A 19,353-nucleotide genomic window follows, 5' to 3' on the forward strand; every position below is an offset into this window, starting at 1 on the left:
TATTGAACCTTCATAACAATGATGGATTTTTATTGAAATTAAATTGAATTATTCATTTACTGTGTCACTTTTTCTACATATTGACAATTCACTTCTCCTGATGTTCTAAAGGGGGAAAAATACACACAGGGAAAGAAAGCGTTAAGCTTAAAGAGCTCTTTGGAGAGGACGAAAGAAGATACTTCATCCATCAGCTTTCAAGAACAAATTAGATAAAGAATTCACTCCAATTACATTTAGGGATTATCAACATTTATTACTTTTCTGTAACAATAGAAAAATGGTAATGATGGTTATAATTCAAATTTATTTTCAAGATTTGGGCGCTCTGCCACAAAAAAGCTCATCCAATATGATGTAACAATTAAAATTTAACGTATTAAAATATACTCCTCACTTATTCAGCAATGAAAAAAAAAAAAAAAGACTCCCAAAGAGACCAAAAGAGCTCATCCTACTTTAGTTTTTAAAAATTACTGCACATTTGTAAGAGCCAAAGAACTGAAAATTGTAACAACTTATATTTGATGAGAAGGAATATCTTTTGTTCTCAAATAAATCACTAGCTACTTGGTTCTTCTGATACACAAAATTACCTCCTCGTTATTTCTTTGTCTTCTCAGTGATACTATTTTATCAACAAATTTCTTATTTAAACACCAGCAATAGCAAGGAGTGTTTAGGTTCTGGCTTTAAAAAAAATAAAGTCCTGCGGTGTAGACTGTTAATTCTGGGTAATAATTCAGCAGAATGTTGATAATTCTAACCAGGGTCCCTTATTAAGACAGACATCTGCTTAAAATGAAAATGTGCTTCTCTTTCCAAGTGCTGCATTTTCTACCTCAGTGAGATGCCTGAAGAAACACATTAAAACATTTTTTAGTTTTTCATTGGAAAAGAAGGGAACACTGTACTTATAAAATGTTTTCAGTTGATTGACTTGACCTCACAAGGAAAAGGCACACTAAGTAAAGATGGCACAGAGGACTGAAGTAATTGCCATCTCCCCTATCCTTCAGTCCGTCCTGGAGAGATGCTGGGATGCAGGGCCAACAGCAGTACTGGAGTCCTATTCTAGGTGCCAAGCATGGCCCCAGGAATGTTATACAAAGGAAAGCAGAACTCAGAAACTAAGTTTTGAAGCTGAGAGTACTGAGTACCTCATACATGTCAGTCAGGTAAAACAAACAAACCCAGAAATATGAGACTTCAGTTTATAAATTCAATAATATAAATGTAGACTCATGCTTTTACTTAAAGATAAATTTAATATTTCAATACAAACAACACATTATTAATAACTCTTATTTACCTTAATGGGGCTTCCAAGTCAAAGACCAAGGCTATTCCCATGTAAGTGAGAATAAGCAAACAAAAGTAAGGAAAAACCCCCACTATTCCTCACATTTTTTTTTTTTTTGAAACAGTGTCTAGCTCTCTCGCCCAGGCTGGAGTATAGTGGTGTGATCTCGGATCACTGCAACCTCCGTCTCCCGGGTTCAAGCGATTCTCATGCTTCAGCCTCCTGAGTAGCTGGGACTACAGGCACCCGCCACCATGCCCAGTTAATTTTTGGATTTTTAGTAGAGATAGAGTTTCACCATGTTGGTCAGGCTGGTCTCGAACTCCTGACTTCATGATCCTCCTGCCTCAGCCTCCCAAAGTGCTAGGATTACAAGCGTAAGCCACCGCGCCTAGCCTATTCCTCACATTCTTATTTGATCTGAAGGAAGGTAAAACAGCACTTGATAGAAAAACAAAAAGTTAAGGGAAACAACTTGGTATTTTTTCCTACTTCTTCGAAATCTGAATAGAAGTAGGTAGCAAGTACATCAAGAAGGAAAATGAAAATAAATTATACTAGTCTTTACATTATGAAGAAAAATTCTAAGGAAAGTCAGAATAATACCTTAGTTTCTGAGCACTAATTTTTTCTTTATGAGATACATGCTTAGAACTGATCAAATAAAGTGACTTCCTGATTAATGAGAAATCTGCATCTTTTAGTTTTCTTTAGAAGTAATGCAGGGAATGGTATACAGGAAGAGAAGGCTTTGAGCTTGAAATCAAGGATTTTTAACTAGACGTAAATCAATTGTTTAAAAACAAACATTGCAAATGATAATGCTTATGCAGATGTAAGTGGCAAAAAGCTGCCCGTAGTATTCTTACCGAACAGGTGGTTTTACATTATGACAATGAGATGGTTGTGAATTCAGGGAAACAGGGTGGGATGAAGGAATCTTGTATTCATCATCATCTTCCTCTACTGGGTCTCTTGTTTTCTCTGAAAGAGAATTTGCTAACGGACCAGTACACCTACCAGGGGAAAAAAATCCAATCTAGTTTAAGCATAATATTCAAAACAGGCAAGTCTGATGTGACATATTCAAATCAAAGAAGCTACTTTATCACTTATGTTCATTATTCAATTACAGGGTATCATCAGAGAAGCTGTTCTTATATTAAATACAAATGAAAAGGATTTTCAATCTTTTGTTAAGACTCTTGATGGGATAAAAGAATTTTCATCCTTATAATTTTAAATGGCACAATAGGAAAAACTAGTAACTTGTCAAATAAAATAAAAAGATGTTGGATTCATAAGATAAAATGTATAAATTTATTCAAACCAAAGCTATTAAAATATTAATATTTTATCTCAATTTAAATTAAATGGGTAAAGTATGATGTTAAAATAATAAGCATGGTAGTTTTATATATTAAAGAAGTCTTTACAGAACGATCAAACTTTTTGTCTCCTGTGAGTATTATTTACAGTTGGAAAAATATCCAGTTTAATTCTGTAAAACTTAACTATCCTGTGAAATTATAGTTGAAGTTGTTAGGTTTTTCTTCCTACCAACAACTGAGAGCTAAAAATGAATGGAATGATTAGATGTAGATAATGAGATAACTTATTTTTAAGTCTTTGAAGTACAGTACATTATTTTTATGGCTTAGATTCCCTGGGTAAATAAAAGAGAATTAAAACGAGTAAAACCATCATCTCATATCAAAAATACTAAGGATTTCACTTATCCATAACAGTAAATAAACCAAATAAAACAAACCCAAACAAATAGGGAAACATAAACATAATGTTTTTCATAGCTGTTGCTACTGGAGTTTAACCCTGGCTGAAGTCAATGAAAAATGCCAAAGCAGAAATGCACAAACTCAACCTGATTCACTTTAGGAAGACGAACTAGTTTGCAAGGCATTGCAAATACAATAATTATCATGAACCTCATGAGAAATCTGTTGAATTTAAAAAGGAAAAAAAAAAACCCCAAAAACTAAGTGACTGCAATTTTGAAGCACCTTCTGTAGAGGGAGCAAGAGGTCTTTGGTATATTAAACAAACATGACTGAATTAACATTCATTTTTATTCCTTTTTATTAGTTAGAATGGAAACAATTTTAGGGGCTTTTCTTTGTGACCATTACAAGAAGGCATTTTGAAAAATCAAAAGATTCAAGTTTCAAAGATATTATCTAAGTCTCTAGGACATTCAAAGATCAAGGAAAAACTAAGATTTTTCAAATATATTTTTATTGATACCTATCTTTGAACAAAATTTCAATACTGATCTTTAAATTCTTGTTGTTTCAGCAACTTTAGAATTTACATGAGCTTTACGGGGAGACAAAAGCACAGTGATATAGTGACAAAAGGTCCAATGTCACTACCTACAGCATAAGCTAAGGGCCTTAATAATAATCTATTATTACACCTATTATGGTTTAACTTTGGAGGATTTACTTTCCAATTAAAGGAAGTTAAGTATATGGGCTGCAAAATGGTGATCTGATGGCACTGGAGCTGGGAGGGACTTATAATACTACTTTTCCATAAATTCCTGTAAACACAGACATCAATTTAGCTAACTCAAGGACCAGAATGGGTTCTATTATCAAATGAAATGAGAAATAAATACTGTACATCCTTTCTATGCCTAAGATATTTTCATTTATAATGAATCCCTTTCTATGCAATTCAAGCATACACTACGTAAAAAGAAAACAGTATTTCTCACTAAACATTCAACAACTATTCAATATCAGAAATGTTCTAACATCTGTCTGTTGCAGGTTCCCGCCAAAGATTTAAGTTTCCAAAGAAGTAGTTCATTATGAGTCAACAATGGACACTTTTTTAAATCACATATGTTGCGGCTAATTTGATATTTTACTTTCATTGATAGACAATTTCTCGAGTAATTTCCCCCATTTGTGGCTTTGCCACAAATCAGTAGATTATTTCCGAATGAAGTGAAAAGCAAAGCTCATCTAATACTTCATGGAGTAATAAGGCTTATTGCTAAAACTTACTAGTATAAATTGTTAGCTTAAATGGATTTTAGAGAATTATATCTAGAAGTGAAAAAATAGTCTTCAAGTGGTGTTTGTATCTAAATACAAAAAAAATACTTAGGTGTCCCATTTAGCACCATTTTAAAAAAGTTCTAAAGATTCAGATTTTATTTTTCTGCTTATGGTTTTTAATAAAAAATTTTAAAATCAGTATAATAGTTTATTTAGATTAGAAATAAGCCAATTTATAAGAATAACATACCAGTGTGTTTTATTTAAGATTACATGGTTTTTATTAAAAAGTAATCTTATCCAGTTCTGGAAAAAAAAAATGGTTTCTATCACAAAAAATAACATGAGGATGGTACAAGTGAGGTATAGAAGATGTATATAAAATAGCAAAATAAAGAACTAAAGTCATGTAACTAATTACACCATCTGGAATGACACGTGCGGTTTTATTTTCCTCTACAAACTGATTCAAAAAACAGGTTTAATTTTACTTGTTACTAAATAACTGGTAAAATAATTAGATTTGTAATTAGTCATTATCTATTAATATATACAACATTTGGCAGTAGAAAAAAATTCTATCTTGCGGGGTATGGGACAATTTTCAGTCACTGACTAAACTTACGGGAAATTTTTAGGATACCAGAGGAATAAAGCTGAACAAATGGTATTTGGCTGACTCCACATTGAAGCCTACCATTACACTTATTACTGCAACCCCTTTATATTCTCATCCTACATTCACAGAATGTTCTGCACTGTTGCTGTTATTACTGAGTTAATACTCTGGTAATACACAGAGACACACACTCTCAAAGATGCATAGTCACCCTCCCCACAACCTGGACATTTTATGACATTCATAGTGTTAGCTATTTGAGCCTTCAGTGATAAATACTTTCATCTTCTACATATGCACATTTGAAACAAACCAGGAAACAGGTGAATTTTCAGGCCAGCACAGGAGATAGTATCCAATGCTATGCTTAATTAGTAAGCTTGTTTTCTACACATAAGCATCTATCTTCCTTTAATAGTATCTGAAGGCAAGTAATGAAAAATATCTTCTGTTAAAATAGAATCTTTAGAGCTTGCCCTATACATTATTCCATATTTCTTATATTACATTATCCCAATCCTAACAGGGAAAATGTCTAACTCAAATAAATAGTCCAGAGAAGAGACAAAACAAAATATAGCTGTATTTGAAATGATTTTTGCACATGTGCCACATATAAATCATTTCCTCAAAACACTAAATTTTATCATATACATGCTAATTTTGAAGGGTCTTTCATGACATCAAAAACGTCTGTGTGGTATACTATCAAGCTTTAAGATAAGCTTTACTTACAAGCATTTTCACTAACTTGTTTGTAAATTGGAGAAACAGATTTGAAGTTGCTTTGTACTTGTGTTCTATCCAGCTTCTGTGCTCTTCACACAGATAACCTCATGGTTTGCTCCCTTACTTCTTTCAAGTTTCTGTTCAAATATTAGCCTTTCAGAGAGGTCTTTCCTAATGACCTCATCTAAGTATAAACCTCTCTATCATTATTTATCCTCTTCCCTGCTTATTTTTCCTCCTAGCACTTACCACTAGCTGACAATATACAATATAGTTACTTGTTTACTTACTCTTCTCCCTAACTAGAGCTTAAATTCCAAAGAGGATAAAGGATTTTATCTTGTACACACTGAACCTCTAGTCAGTAAAGCAACTGAATGAAAATAGGACAGTTAGGTGAAATTTGTATTCTCTGTTTATGGAACCAAAAATATAAGCACTAATCTCTTTAGGGAAATATATATTATAAGAATATATATTCATAAAAATAGATAATACTACTTCCAACAACAAAAAAACCTTTCTTACAAAAATGCAAACCAAGTAATATTGGTTCATGGGTATTTGAAAGCCTAAGTTTAATATGTCAAAAGTACAAAAGGTCCATCTCTAAAAGACAAGGTACACACACACACACAAATTCTTAAAAAAAAAAAAAAAAAAAAAAAAGATATTCCTCAGCATTTCAGAACATTATCTTACCTGGAATTAATTATTCCATTATTACTTGTAATAATGCCTCTGTTCATTTGCCAAACTATTGTGTGTCAAGTAAAATAAATATTTCCTTAACTATTCAGAGTATCATTTACTTTTAATTTTGAAAAATCAAATTATTTCAAAATAAATATAATTTAGTAAATAAATAATGTAAACTATAAAGTAAAAAGAATCCACATAGGATTACTTTGTTCTCCCTCCAAAACAGTAATTACCCATGTTTCTAGGATTTACTTAAAATTTTGTATTTATAGCTAAGTGTCAAAGATGTTAAGCAGAAACCATTCAGAAAAAAATATTACTTTGGAAAAAAACATCATTTTAGAAAAATTAAGTATATAGATACAAGTAATTTCAGATTGCTTTTACAACAGTATATTTTTTAGAAGTAAATTTCATACTCTTCTAGGTCTCAAGACAAATTACACGATGAAAGTCAAATAACTGCAAAGATACAGTTTACCAGGAAAGGAAGCACTATCACAGAGCAGCCTCTGACATCACGTAAATGGGAATCAGTAAACAGTACCAAATATTTAACAATACTGTTTCTGCAAATACGTATAACAACATAGTATAAATATAAAGGTAAATGCTAGCTTTGACGTTCTTGGATTTAACATTGGAGTTTTCAACATTTGTGAGAACTAGAGAAGTGTATGTTTGGTAGCAATGTGTAATTTTGCTTTGGCCTGATTTTGAAACATGCACCGAGAGTCTAAGATGCAAATGAATTCTCAAACATCCGACACTCTTTATTTCTGTGAGTGGCATTTTGCTAAGACCTCTGTTCTAAGACCATCCAGAGGCAGGACTCTCGACTCACTGTTAGGTTGCCAGGTTTGCCATCAGTATTCTTAAGAAAACACACTGTATAAAACCTAAAAAGCTGAATCTCAAAAGGATTTTGGAGATAATTTAAGTTAAACAGATCCTCCCTTCTATCAGATGGGGAAAAGCCAGAGAAGTTACCCTGTTAAAAATAAGACAAAGGCTGTGGTGGTTCATGCCTGTAATTCCAGCACTCTGGGAGGCCGAGGCAGGCGGATCACAAAGTCAGGAGTTCGAGATCAGCCTGGCCAATATGGTGAAACCCCATCTCAACTAAAAATTAAAAAATTAGCCGGGCATGGTGGCGGGTGACTGTAGTCCCAGCTACTTAGAAGGCTGAGGCGGAAGAATCGCTTGAACCCAGGAGGCAGAGGTTGCAGTGAGCCGAGATCGCGCCACTGCACTCCAGCCTGGGTGACAGAGTGAGACTCTATCTCAAAACAACAACAACAAAAAAGACAAATACTTAATGGCGGAGTCAGGAGTGGTGCACAGTCTGATTTTATTCCACTGTTCACATCAGCATTCCATGCTGGTTTTATAATAAACACAGTGCATAACTGAACAACTAAGAAAAATGCTTATGATAATGTTAAGAAAGGAGGGAATAAAATTATCTCTACAATATAATCTAAACAAGGTATAAACAAGTTTAAACAAAAAAGTCAAAATGTTAAAACTCTGGACATTGATATTTAGCATCTGTGTATGCTTATACTTATGTATCTCACTTTTTTCTTTTTTATATACTTTGCATATTGTCTACAATGAACAACTGCTACCTACAGAGTCAGAAACAAAAATAAACTGGAGAGATAAATGTGCCATTAAAAGCTAACATTTGTATTGCTAACTATGGCTGACATGCAGCATGCCAAATTGAAAACTAATTTGCTGGTAAGCGTGCACTGTTAAAATATTACTCTAAGTGAAACAACTGCACTGTTTCTGAGGGAAAAATCAAGAGTAAATAGGGAGAAAGTATGACTAATTTTAGATGCGCTTACAAACTGAAGTATTAGAAAACATACATTTTACTATGAATTTGTTGTTCTTGCTTCATTTACAGGAGAAGCAGGTATTTAATGTTAAATACAAATGAAGCAAACCGCAACTTCTAGCTTGCTTGCCAATATGAATTTAATAAACAGAATGTGAAAATTTAATCTCTAATTAGCAAGATTTCATTTTCTAATGTTTTCTGAGTTATGAGAGGTAATTGAGCTTAGATGTTTTATTACATGCACATATATCCAGAGTTCATTTAGGGCTAGAATATCATCACATGTTGTCATTGATTTAGAGCCTGCTATGCAGAGTATGTGTAATTGCTTCCAACTCCTATGTCTGCTAAATATCTGGCAGTTCTAAGAGAAGTTCCCACTGGAGAATGATATAATTCGCTGAGTTTCCCACCGTCCCCTGAACGATGTCAAATTTCACAACCTTGTTTTTTCTCATATGCCGCCTTTCCCAATTGTGCGTGTACTTCATGAGTCAGGAAATGCCCATCCCTCCATGAAACATCCTTCATTTACAAAGGCTATAACAGCCTCTCCTCCAAACTCATTTGAAACTACTAAGTTAGCATTATAAATGTTAGTGCATACCATTCTCTAGTGATTTCGTATATGTTAATGTTATTTTCCAAAGCAGACTGTAAATTTCTTGGGGGCTGGGATCTACCTTATTTTTCGTTTGCATTGATATGTATAGTGGGAGTTCGGTGAACTGCAGATGAAGGAATGAAGAAGCTCTAAGACTTTCAATTGGAAATAAGGACCTCAGCAGATAAAATTTAAATCAACTGACCAAGCATCCACGTATTCTCTGTGTACTTACTTACTATATGCAGATCATTTACTTAGTATACATCAAATACAGTAAGATGTCATGGGAGATACAGAACACAGTTTTTGCCCTTAAAGTCTTGTAATCTTTTCAATTGGAGAGCCACATTAAAATCAGAAAACAATATGGCAGAGTATATAATTAAATGAGTAGAAAATAAACTGCAGGAAGAGGAATGTGAATCAGTCTTAACCATTACAATTGAAGAAGTCACAGATCATTTCACAAAGAAATACAGCCTGAGATACGGACCTTTAGGATAAAGATTAGGAAAAGGTAAAGTACAGGAGGAACTTCATAAAAATCTCAGAAAGCCAGAAAAAACAATCCAGATAAAATTACAGGGCAAGTATTAGGAATCACTGAACAATATTTTAGTTGGGTAAAATTCTGTAGGATCTTACTGTTAGCAGAAGAGTATAGAATTAATTTAATAGAAAAAGGGAAACAATGCTGGTTTTTGAGTGGGAAAGTGACCTGGGGAAGGCAGAATTTAAATTAAATGAACTCAGTTGCAGTGAACAAAATACACTGGAGGAAAGGCAGACATCCTGACTTCATATAAAGAGCAGGAAAATTAGAATTGGGATATCCAGTTTATCCTGGTTTAACTTGGGAAGATACCAATGAGAGGTATTTAGTGTGCCTCTGCGGCCCCATTTTTCAAATGAGATACCCACTTATCTCATTTTACTAGCCCTAAACCCACTGATACTAAATCTCCGATCATATGAGATGATCAGTTGCTCTTTCAGTTGTCCAGCTCTGAGGCAAAGCTAGAGCAATGGAGAAGAGGAGAGGAATATGAAAAACTCCAAAAGAGTAATCAAAAGGACTTGGTAGCTGAATGGATGTGAGAAAAGAAAAAACTGGTGGAACCAAAGATTTTTTTATGATGTCAAACTGGAAAGCTGAGATAAAATGGGTTACCTCTGAGGAGGAGAGGTAAATTTGAAGGGATACCTCATTGTGCTACTCTATCCTCTTTGATACAAGGAATACTTTTGATACAAGGAAGAGCTTTCTCTCCCTGTTGCTCTATGTGTAACCTCAAGAGTTAGGTAAGTCTCATAGATGTTGTGGTTACCAGCAAAGTATCGGGAAGGATCTTAATTTATGGTAATTTAGTTTGTAAATACAGCTGGCTGTTTACTATCAATGACTTTCTATTCGTCATGTAGTGTCTGTATTGAGAACCTCTCAAAGCCACTCTTTACCATATCTTGATGCACAGACAAGTGATCTCCAAATCCAACAAAACTCACTTTATGCTGGGGAGGAGGGTGGTAACTGGAGGAGGAGGAGAAAGCCGGGGAGGAACATCATATTCTTCACTTCCAAGATGACCATTGGAAAAGACCTGAAAGTAAATCAAATGGTTAGTTTCCAAGAATTTAACTTCTGAAGGATCTTACAGCAATAGCTGCTCTTAGGTAACCTACCGTTTTGAAGACAATGTGTAAGTTCAGTATATTTAAACAAGCGAAATGTCATACAATTTATTCAGGAGTCAGTAGCACCACACTGATGAGTCACCACCGCCTAAAGTGGTTCAAGGTTATAGAAAAAATAAAAATGTTACACCATGATTCTTAAACACTGAGAGGTAATACTAAAATTTATATAAATCACATACAGATATTATTGGCTAAATAGGTAAATAATAAAATTCACCAACTATGATCAGGTTTTATTGAAAAGTTAGCATTCTCTATAAGGGGTAAAGAAAAAAGCAGCACTGATGTTATTCTTTTTTTAATTCCTTCCAAATTAAATTGCTCTAAATTATATTTCTCCATGGTGAATGAAACATTCTTAAACTTTCTGATAAAACAGTACATTAATATAATCAGAAGTGCCTTTGTTCTTTCATGGTTGAAGCTTCTGCACTAAAGATAACTAGAGACCTGTTCTGGCTTTCCAAGTGCAGGCAAATTTAAACAAAATTTTCAGTTAGTGAACATACAAACCACAATTTCTAACTTGCTCATATGGGACCATCCAAAGCCAGTGTTCAATTACTCTGAATTAGGGAATTCTGGTGTCTAGATTTCTGTTACACTATAGGAAATGTCTGAAAAACTGTTCTTTGTTTCTCCTACAATTTGAAATTACAGTAACTTAAAAGTGGGGGGTTATGAGAGGATCATTTTGCAGAAACATATTCACAAGAAAAGACTGAACACATTTTAAGACCTGTAAGCAATCATTAGATTTTTATCATGGAGTTCCTTTGTAAACTCTTATTAATTCATATTTAATAGGTAGACTGATGGTGGGGCTAAATGCAAGTGAAGTAATTTGAACAGCGATGGATAATTCAATCGAGGACTTAACAATTACTTTTCTCCATCACATTTCTAAAATGATGTTGAAGCTTTAGAATATAAAATTGAAAAGGTCATACCCTTACCTATCAACTTAAAATAAGAAAAGAAACAAGTTTAAAGAACACATTTGAAATTTATCAGCGTGTGTATTTCAGAGCTACAAAGCTGATCTTAAGCTTTAGTACCAATTTCTCTTTTTACATGTTTCCCCTCATTAGACTCAATATACTGTAGCCACACCATGACAAAATATTACCTTTAAATAAAATGATTTTATCCTGGGCTTTTGACTGTGGCCAAATAACAGAATAAGGCAAAGTGTTCTGAAGTGTGCCAGAAAGAAGAAATTTCCTAATAGACATTAATCATTTTGAAGTTTAATAAAATCCTTTAACATAAAAAAAGGTCTTTTAACTGACAAATACACAAATGCTCATTGTAATACTGAACTTTGGAAGTCATTCTTCATTGGAATTCTTTGCATGCTGCAGGAATAGATACAATGTAAGATATCTGCAGTCAAATTTCCTTAATTCATGTCACAAATACATATAAAACTCATTTGGGAAAATGTAATGTGAATTTTATATGCAATAGTTTGTTATTTGAGGACAAATCATCCAACATAGATAGATGCTTAATAAAATTTCAGCAACAATAAAATAAAAGAGAGATATGGGAATAATAGTTTCAGTTGTATTGGTTCTAATTTAATAATAAACCAACCATAATTTTATAATCAGAACACTGTGAATATATCTTTCAAAAATACCAATACACTCAAACATTTACTGGTATTGAAATTGCTTTCATCTTGCACATTAGGTAAATGAGAATAAAATACTAATAACAGAGCTTGCATATTTTTATGTACTACTATTCAATTTCATGAAGAGAAGTCATACAGGCAATGATGGCTATCACTAGTAAAACCACAAAGTACAATTAATGAGGTAACTTACTCTTGGAGGGCGATATCTAAGAAAATTAAATGACTTGTTCCTAATTTTTTGAAACAATCCATTAGTCTGCTTTAAAATGCAAATGGCACTTTTTCTAACTGTTTCAGAAATACCATTTGTTACTGATATATAGTAACTAAAGGATTTCTAGAGCCACTGAAATGCTGTAGTGTCTTTTCTGAACCATTCATTTGATGTTTGGCATCTGATAATAGTTTGCTCGTGTTCTGTGTACTTACATTTCGTCAAGGAGAATTTAGGCCACGTTGGGCCTCTTTCAGGACAAAAACTCTTATTACTCCTTTACCATTTTACAGCATATACCTTATGGTGCTTTACACACGGTAGGGCTGAAATGAATATTGACTGCTAATTGGCTTAGATGTACTTATTAACGGAGGTATTAACTAGTGAAATGACTTTCCTTAGGTTTAGCTGAAACTCATTATTACTGAAATACTCTCAGCAAATATGTGTATATATATACACACATAAATATATATACATACATACACACACACACACACACACATATATAATTTGTTTAATGGCTGTTATTCCTGCAAACTGTTCATAAATATGTACTGAGAGTTGACAATATGCCTAATACGAAACTTGGAATTCTGTATAGTTCTTTCCTAATTATTAGATTGAGACAGCAAAGGACCTAAAAGTGCAGGTACTTTATAAAGTGATGATCATGTTTCTGTTCATCTAAAACGGCTGTTTATATTTATGGATAGTGGCTAAAGGACAAGATTTAACATTGTGTCATTCTGAATTTTATGTTCTCACCTGAAACCATTTCATTACACCAGAAAATCATTTTAGCTGCCATTACCTGAGTGAGTACAATAAATCACAACTTTGGGGGCTAAAAATAAATACTTTATATATTTTCAAGATATCTAAAAAACCTGTTTGCAAATGGTAAAAAAAAAAAAAACTGTAGTTCTTCAAATGTACAGACTGATAGTATCAACTGAAGCAGTTCACACTAAAACCTCACTGAATCCTCAACTAAGAAACATCTTTTCATCCTCTGCATTCTTAGCTCACTGTCCCAAATCTATCACAATTGCATTGGAAATGCTACCAATTTAAATCTTCTAAATTCACAATTCTAATCCTAGTATTCCTCTGCCAGAAAAGAAAACTTTAAATGTTCTTTCCTGCCTACCAAATTATGATTACTTAATGTAGAATTCAAGACACTTCATAATTGGTTTCAACTTACCTTGCCATGGTCTTACCTCACCTGTCCACTCTTTTTATGCTACAGGCCATCCAAAACTGACTATATTATCACTAAACATATTCTCCCACCTCCATGTTATTCCTTTCTGTAATAACTACAAAAACAACAGCTGCCAGTCTTTTAATGTCTATAGCCAGTGACCCTCTTGCATGAAGCTTTCTTTATTACTTTTTCAGTCCTGCATCTTGGAATTTTTTTTCTTCTTGGGGATCCCACACATTTTCTGGATGCTTCTCATATGCCTTACCTCTTAATCACATGCCTGTCTCATCCTGACTAGCTTTTCTGTGCTTTATTCCTCTTTGTATTCCCCAGAGTGTCTTGAACATGCTAGGTACTCATATAGTTGAATTAGGTAATGAGGTTGAAGAAATAAGAAAACAATAGTGGAAGTGTAGACTTGTGAAAGAAGTATAAACTGGCTTGTATAATTTATTAGAAATCTAGGTTATATTAGATTAATATTTCTCTAAATGCCTCAAGGTATCATCTAATCCTAAAGTGTAAAATGTTTTCTTGTGATTCAGATATTGTTTAAAAGCTGAAGATTAAAACATTTGGGACCCTTGAGATACACAGAAAAAAATTTTGTGAAAATCTTCCCACAATTAAGAAAAACATTTTTAAAAAATCTTACTAAACACAAGCCTTTTCCCGATCCTACACATGTCAACCCACATGCTACCTCAAAAGTACCCCTGTATTTTGTCCTTCAGCATCAGACTGGACATGAAACCAGTACACACAGAACACTGATTTTCTGAAGGACAGCCCTCGAAATTTACAGATAACTTTAAGGTCATTAATATAAACATTTGCCTCTCCACCAAAAGTACAACAAGCCACAACTGCAAAAAGGGAAATCATTTGATGTATTTATCTTGCAACGTCTTCAAAAAATTATCATACAAAGGTCATCTTTAGAACAATGTCACTGTAAGTAACATGACCAGTTAAAGACAGTTTTATCACAAAAGAAACAGCAGTATTCTTACTGCCTCAAGAGAACAAATAATGACAGTTGGGTACAATGTTGATATCTAGAAATAAGTAGATGCATTTCCAGTTTCTAGTCATATTTTAATATACTTTGGTAGAACTATTTTCCTCAGATAATTAAAAGAAACCACCAACGACAGGAAATATCTAGCCAACAAGATGTCTATTAAGGAACAGCTTTAAAAGGTGACTAAAATCTAAGACTTTCAGAGAATGGAAACAATGCTATAGGATAGAAATCTCTTACCAATACAGTCAGATACATAAACTTAGTAACTCTTAGCCTGTAGATCCACATTTAAAAAGTACTACCTTGACTAGCTTTTGATTATGCCAGGTACGAGGGGAAGAGTAAAGGGAGTAAATGAATGCCACAAAAAATTCTTACACTTCATTTTAACTATGAGCTAGAAGAACTTTTTCCTCAGAGCTCTCTACAATTAACAAATGGAGTAATTAGAGTTTAATTTATTCCCATTTCCTCTACCATTCATTGTTCTAGTTACAACGCAAACAGAAAAGGCAAATGGTTCTACTGGATGATGAGAACTGACATACTGACAGGACGAGTAATGAAGGGAAGCGAGTCCTCGCCCATCGACAGGGTATTGACTTTTATAAATTCCTGTGTGTTCCACATGTAATAATTAGTTTTCACTTCTATTTTTAGTACTTATCTACATTTTCTTATCTCTAAAATGGGAAGATGCTATTAAATTTGAAGCTTTGCCTCTAATGAAAACTACTAAACCTAAGCGGCAGTTTTTATGATTTGATCAAAAAAAAAAAAAAAAAAAAAGTGTATTTGCTTACATTAGGGGCCTGATGAATTATGTGAACAATAAAACAGCTTCCAAATATCTAAATCTCCACACTCTTTATCCCAATGATAAAGTAAGACAAAACAAAATGGCACTATTAGGTATGAAGGGTGAAAATATGTTGTTAATATCTACTATTTTCATTAAAAATCTTAGTCCTTTTAAAAAATAAAAATATCTCCCCTTTCTCTTCACTCACTCTCTTTTTCTTATTGTATATGATCTACATATTTAAAATGACTACTCTCCTGCAGAGGAAAAAAGTCCTACTTTAAACATGAAAACTATGCAAGATACACAAAAACCTGTCCATTTGTAACCCCTTGCATATCAGGGCCATATTCTTCCTCCACCTTTTCCCTCCTGGCCTACAGCTGCCTACACTCAAACCCAAGCACATATACTCCTTTTTCTCTACCACTGGCTTTAGCGTTAGATTACTAGCACCAAGTAAGTATTATATCATAAGCTTAACCAAGTTATAACTTGGTTATTGAGTGCCTACCAAACATTCATTAGGAACTATGCTAAATAAAAGAAAAAAGGAGTGAAACAAAGATGTTTTGGTTTATAAAACAGACAACTATTTTGAATAAAAATGCCAAGTGTTACAACTTATTTTGACACTCTATGTCCAGCTGTTATTTTCGTTTTTATTCCTGAACCAAGGGGTATAGAAATTCAGATAGTTGGAAGCTAACTATTATCCTAGATACCAGGTATTATTATTATTCCATTTTATATAAAGGAATAAAATAAAGTTCCACTTTATTTATAAGGAAAATAAGTGAGGTTGGAGACAAAGATGAAGTAAGTTGCTATATACACAAAGCCAGTACATTCTAGAGCAGAAAGTGAAATCCAGGCTTGATTTCAGAGCCTGGTAACAAACTCCAACCCAGGAACACAGAAACTGAGAATTACAGGATCCTAAGTGATTATGTCAGTTGTTAGTTGAAGCCAACCTCTTAAGTCTCCCAACAATGAAATGACAGAGGAATTAGGCCTTTTCTACTTTATGTAAGTTCTGGTAAGCCCTATGATCTAATGAAGTGAAACCACTTTTCCTTTATAATGGTAATAAAAGAGGAGACATGGTCTGTTTTATAGTTTTGTGGCATTCAATGAATCAAGTTCTTCTTTACAGTTCACTCCAGAAGTTAAACAATTAGGTTGAAATTAGAAATCTTAGAAATCTAATTTTGGTTGAAACACCAAATCTAAGAGTAACATGAGATGAACTTGAGGATATTAGCATTGCAATATAAAGACACACAATATATGAGATTAGACCTTAGGGAATCTTAATGAAAATTATTTAGAGAGAACTAAGCAGTAAAGTTTAGTTTTCAATAAGAGATAAAATTTTCAGTCAGTCTTCTCTGTTATACTAATCTGTATCAATGATCACAACATGAAAGTTCACAGAGAAATATTTAAAGAAATGTTCTTATAACTGAACTCACAATTAATATTTCATACCTAAAGTTAATAAAATACAGTATCTCATACCAATAACCTAAGAAACTGTCACCCCAATTTTTGCAACTGTAACATTTCTTAAAAAAACTGGCCAGTTTTCTAGAGCTTAGGAGGGTAAATTTATAATAGCATTAAAACTAGAACACGTTATCTAAAAGAACCCTGAAACAAGATATCTTCAATGAAATGGCTATGACAACTATTATATTTCAAGTATTTTTGAAGTCCATTTAGAAAATAAATTATAACACGCTCCTGAGATATAACTAGGTAATTACAACTTCTTCTAACACTCTTCCCAAGATAAGTGTGATCACATATGAATAAAAAGTTAAGGCTAAAGGGGGAAACAAAAAAAAAACAACACTGAAAAGTTTTGAAAATGAATGGCAGGTCCTTCCAATCAGCATTCTAGGTTGTGGAAAAACTCTTTTGAGGATGAGCTCCCCACTGACAGAGATCATTATAAAATTGATTTTATTAGTATGTTCTCTTACATTTACATTATATTTAGACGACCCTGAGGAAACTTTTAGAGATCCTCATATTTATAATAGATGAGACTGAAGGTACCAAGTTGAGTTACCAGCAAAGAGTCACAGCAAACTGCCACCACTCCTTGCCTTTGTTTTGAATGCAGTGCTACTGAGTTGTGATTCTTCCTTTCCTGGCTACCCCACATCACTGAGGTTAAATATTGTCATACAAAGTGTTCATTATCACTGTACCTCTACACACAGAGGAGCTGAGTGCAAGTCATGCTTCTTCCTTGTATCCTGAATATGTTATAAGATGAACTCACCAACTTTAACCATTATTTTGAAGGACTAGACTACTTCTGTAAAATATCAATTTAAGGTCTACAGAGATGAGATCACTTTAATATTACAGTCTTCAGAAGAGCCAAGGCCTCCATCAGTAAAGGGAAGATGGCAAGGATCTAATCTCAGAGTCAAAAGCATCCTGGAACCAAATACCAGAAATTATTACAGTATACCTCTGCCAAGGAACTACCAAGAATACCAAGAATTCTAAAGTAAATGATTTCTGCTGCTGTCTCTTCAGTTTCCTGCACACATAAACTCCTTCCTGGACATATAAATGATAGTGGTAACATCCTTCAAGTGAGAAGTCAACAAGGGTGAGAATCTCTCAGTTTTAGGGGAAAAGAACTTGATTTTTAAGAGTGAACTTGGTTTAGTGTTTTTGAGTATACAGGAAGTTCATTTTACCTGGCTGCCTAATGTGTACTGTCCCAGGCAACAAAAACTAACTCCAGCAACGGATTTATGACATGTACAGTAACACGACTTGTAAAAATTGGATGGAACTAAAACAGTTTGTTAAAAATACAGTGCTGACCAGGCGCAGTGGCTCACAACTGTAATCCCAGCACTTTTGGGAGGCTGAGGCGGGAGGATCACCTGAGCTCAAGAGTTCAAGACCAGTCTGGCCAACATGGTGAAACCCCATCTCTACTGAAAATACAAAAATTAGCCAGGTGTGGTGGCAGATGCCTGCAATCCCAGCTACTCGGGAGGCTGAGGCAGGAGAATCGCTTGAACCAGGGAGACAGAGGTTGCAGTGAGCCGAGATCACGCCACTGCACTCCAGTCTGGGGGACAAGAGCGAGGCTTCGTCTCAAAAAAAAAAAAATGCAGTTCTGATTATACCACCACTAAGTTGTTAATAGAAGAAATTTTGGCAAATGAAATAAGGGAAGGTGAAATAAATCTCTGGCAAATTGTCTAGTGTCTTCACATTAAAATTAAATCATTACTTAGAACCTCCTGACTTCTCTTAAGTCCAAATTTTAATGAGCTTCTGATTATTTATAACTTGGGGATAATTAAAGACTTGCAGGGAGGTGCCATGCTAGGCAAAAAAAAAAAAAAAAAAAAAAAAAAAATACTTCCCAACCTTTATGCTACTGACCATCAGAAGCATTTATAAGCAGATTCTCTAGCTTCTGCTTTGCATATATCTTACCTTAGCTCCTTCTAAAGGCAAATCATGGCGTCTGTGCTTCCGCATAAGCACTGGGTCAGAGCCCACTCTACTGTGCCTTCCATTTACATTTGAACTCGCTGTGATTCCAGGTTTTGGAGAGCCCTCTCCTAGGAGTCGACATCCCACAAGCTGATTAGTCCCAAACACATCCCGAGGGCACCATGCTTCAAGAGGCATTGGTGGGTCTCTGGAAGGCACGCTTTCCACATGATGGATGTGTCTACTCAGTCTATTGTCTGGTGGGATTGGGGGAGGTCTTTCAGGTGGCGGTGGAGGAGGATCTCTTAAGGGAGGAGGTGGTGCTGGGAGTGGTTTATCTTGTTTTCTCACCATGCAAGGGGAAGACTAAAGAAACAGAAGAGAGAGAAAACAAACTAAAAGTTGTACCATGCATTGAAATAACTTTCAAACA

The 19,353-nt window shown here is 34.1% G+C and overlaps 1 protein-coding gene across 12 annotated transcripts in view; it reads right to left on the minus strand.

The window, feature by feature from the left end:
• Positions 1–19,353, minus strand: part of CBLB (Cbl proto-oncogene B) — a 214,594-nt gene that overhangs the window by 27,229 nt on the left and 168,012 nt on the right. For 6 of the 12 annotated variants that reach the window (XM_038003260.2, XM_038003253.2, XM_038003250.2 and 3 more), the window contains 3 exons: positions 18,921–19,286; positions 10,345–10,439; positions 2,173–2,319 (listed from right to left, as the gene is read on the minus strand). In XM_038003260.2, coding sequence (XP_037859188.1) covers positions 2,173–2,319; positions 10,345–10,439; positions 18,921–19,286 — 608 coding nt within the window. The remainder of the gene's footprint in view (positions 1–2,172; positions 2,320–10,344; positions 10,440–18,920; positions 19,287–19,353) is intronic. The other 6 variants (XM_038003262.2, XM_038003261.2, XM_038003257.2 and 3 more) reach the window with 1 other exon arrangement.

Source organism: Chlorocebus sabaeus, chromosome 22, assembly GCF_047675955.1.
Source record: "Chlorocebus sabaeus isolate Y175 chromosome 22, mChlSab1.0.hap1, whole genome shotgun sequence".
Taxonomy (NCBI): Eukaryota; Metazoa; Chordata; class Mammalia; order Primates; family Cercopithecidae; genus Chlorocebus; species Chlorocebus sabaeus.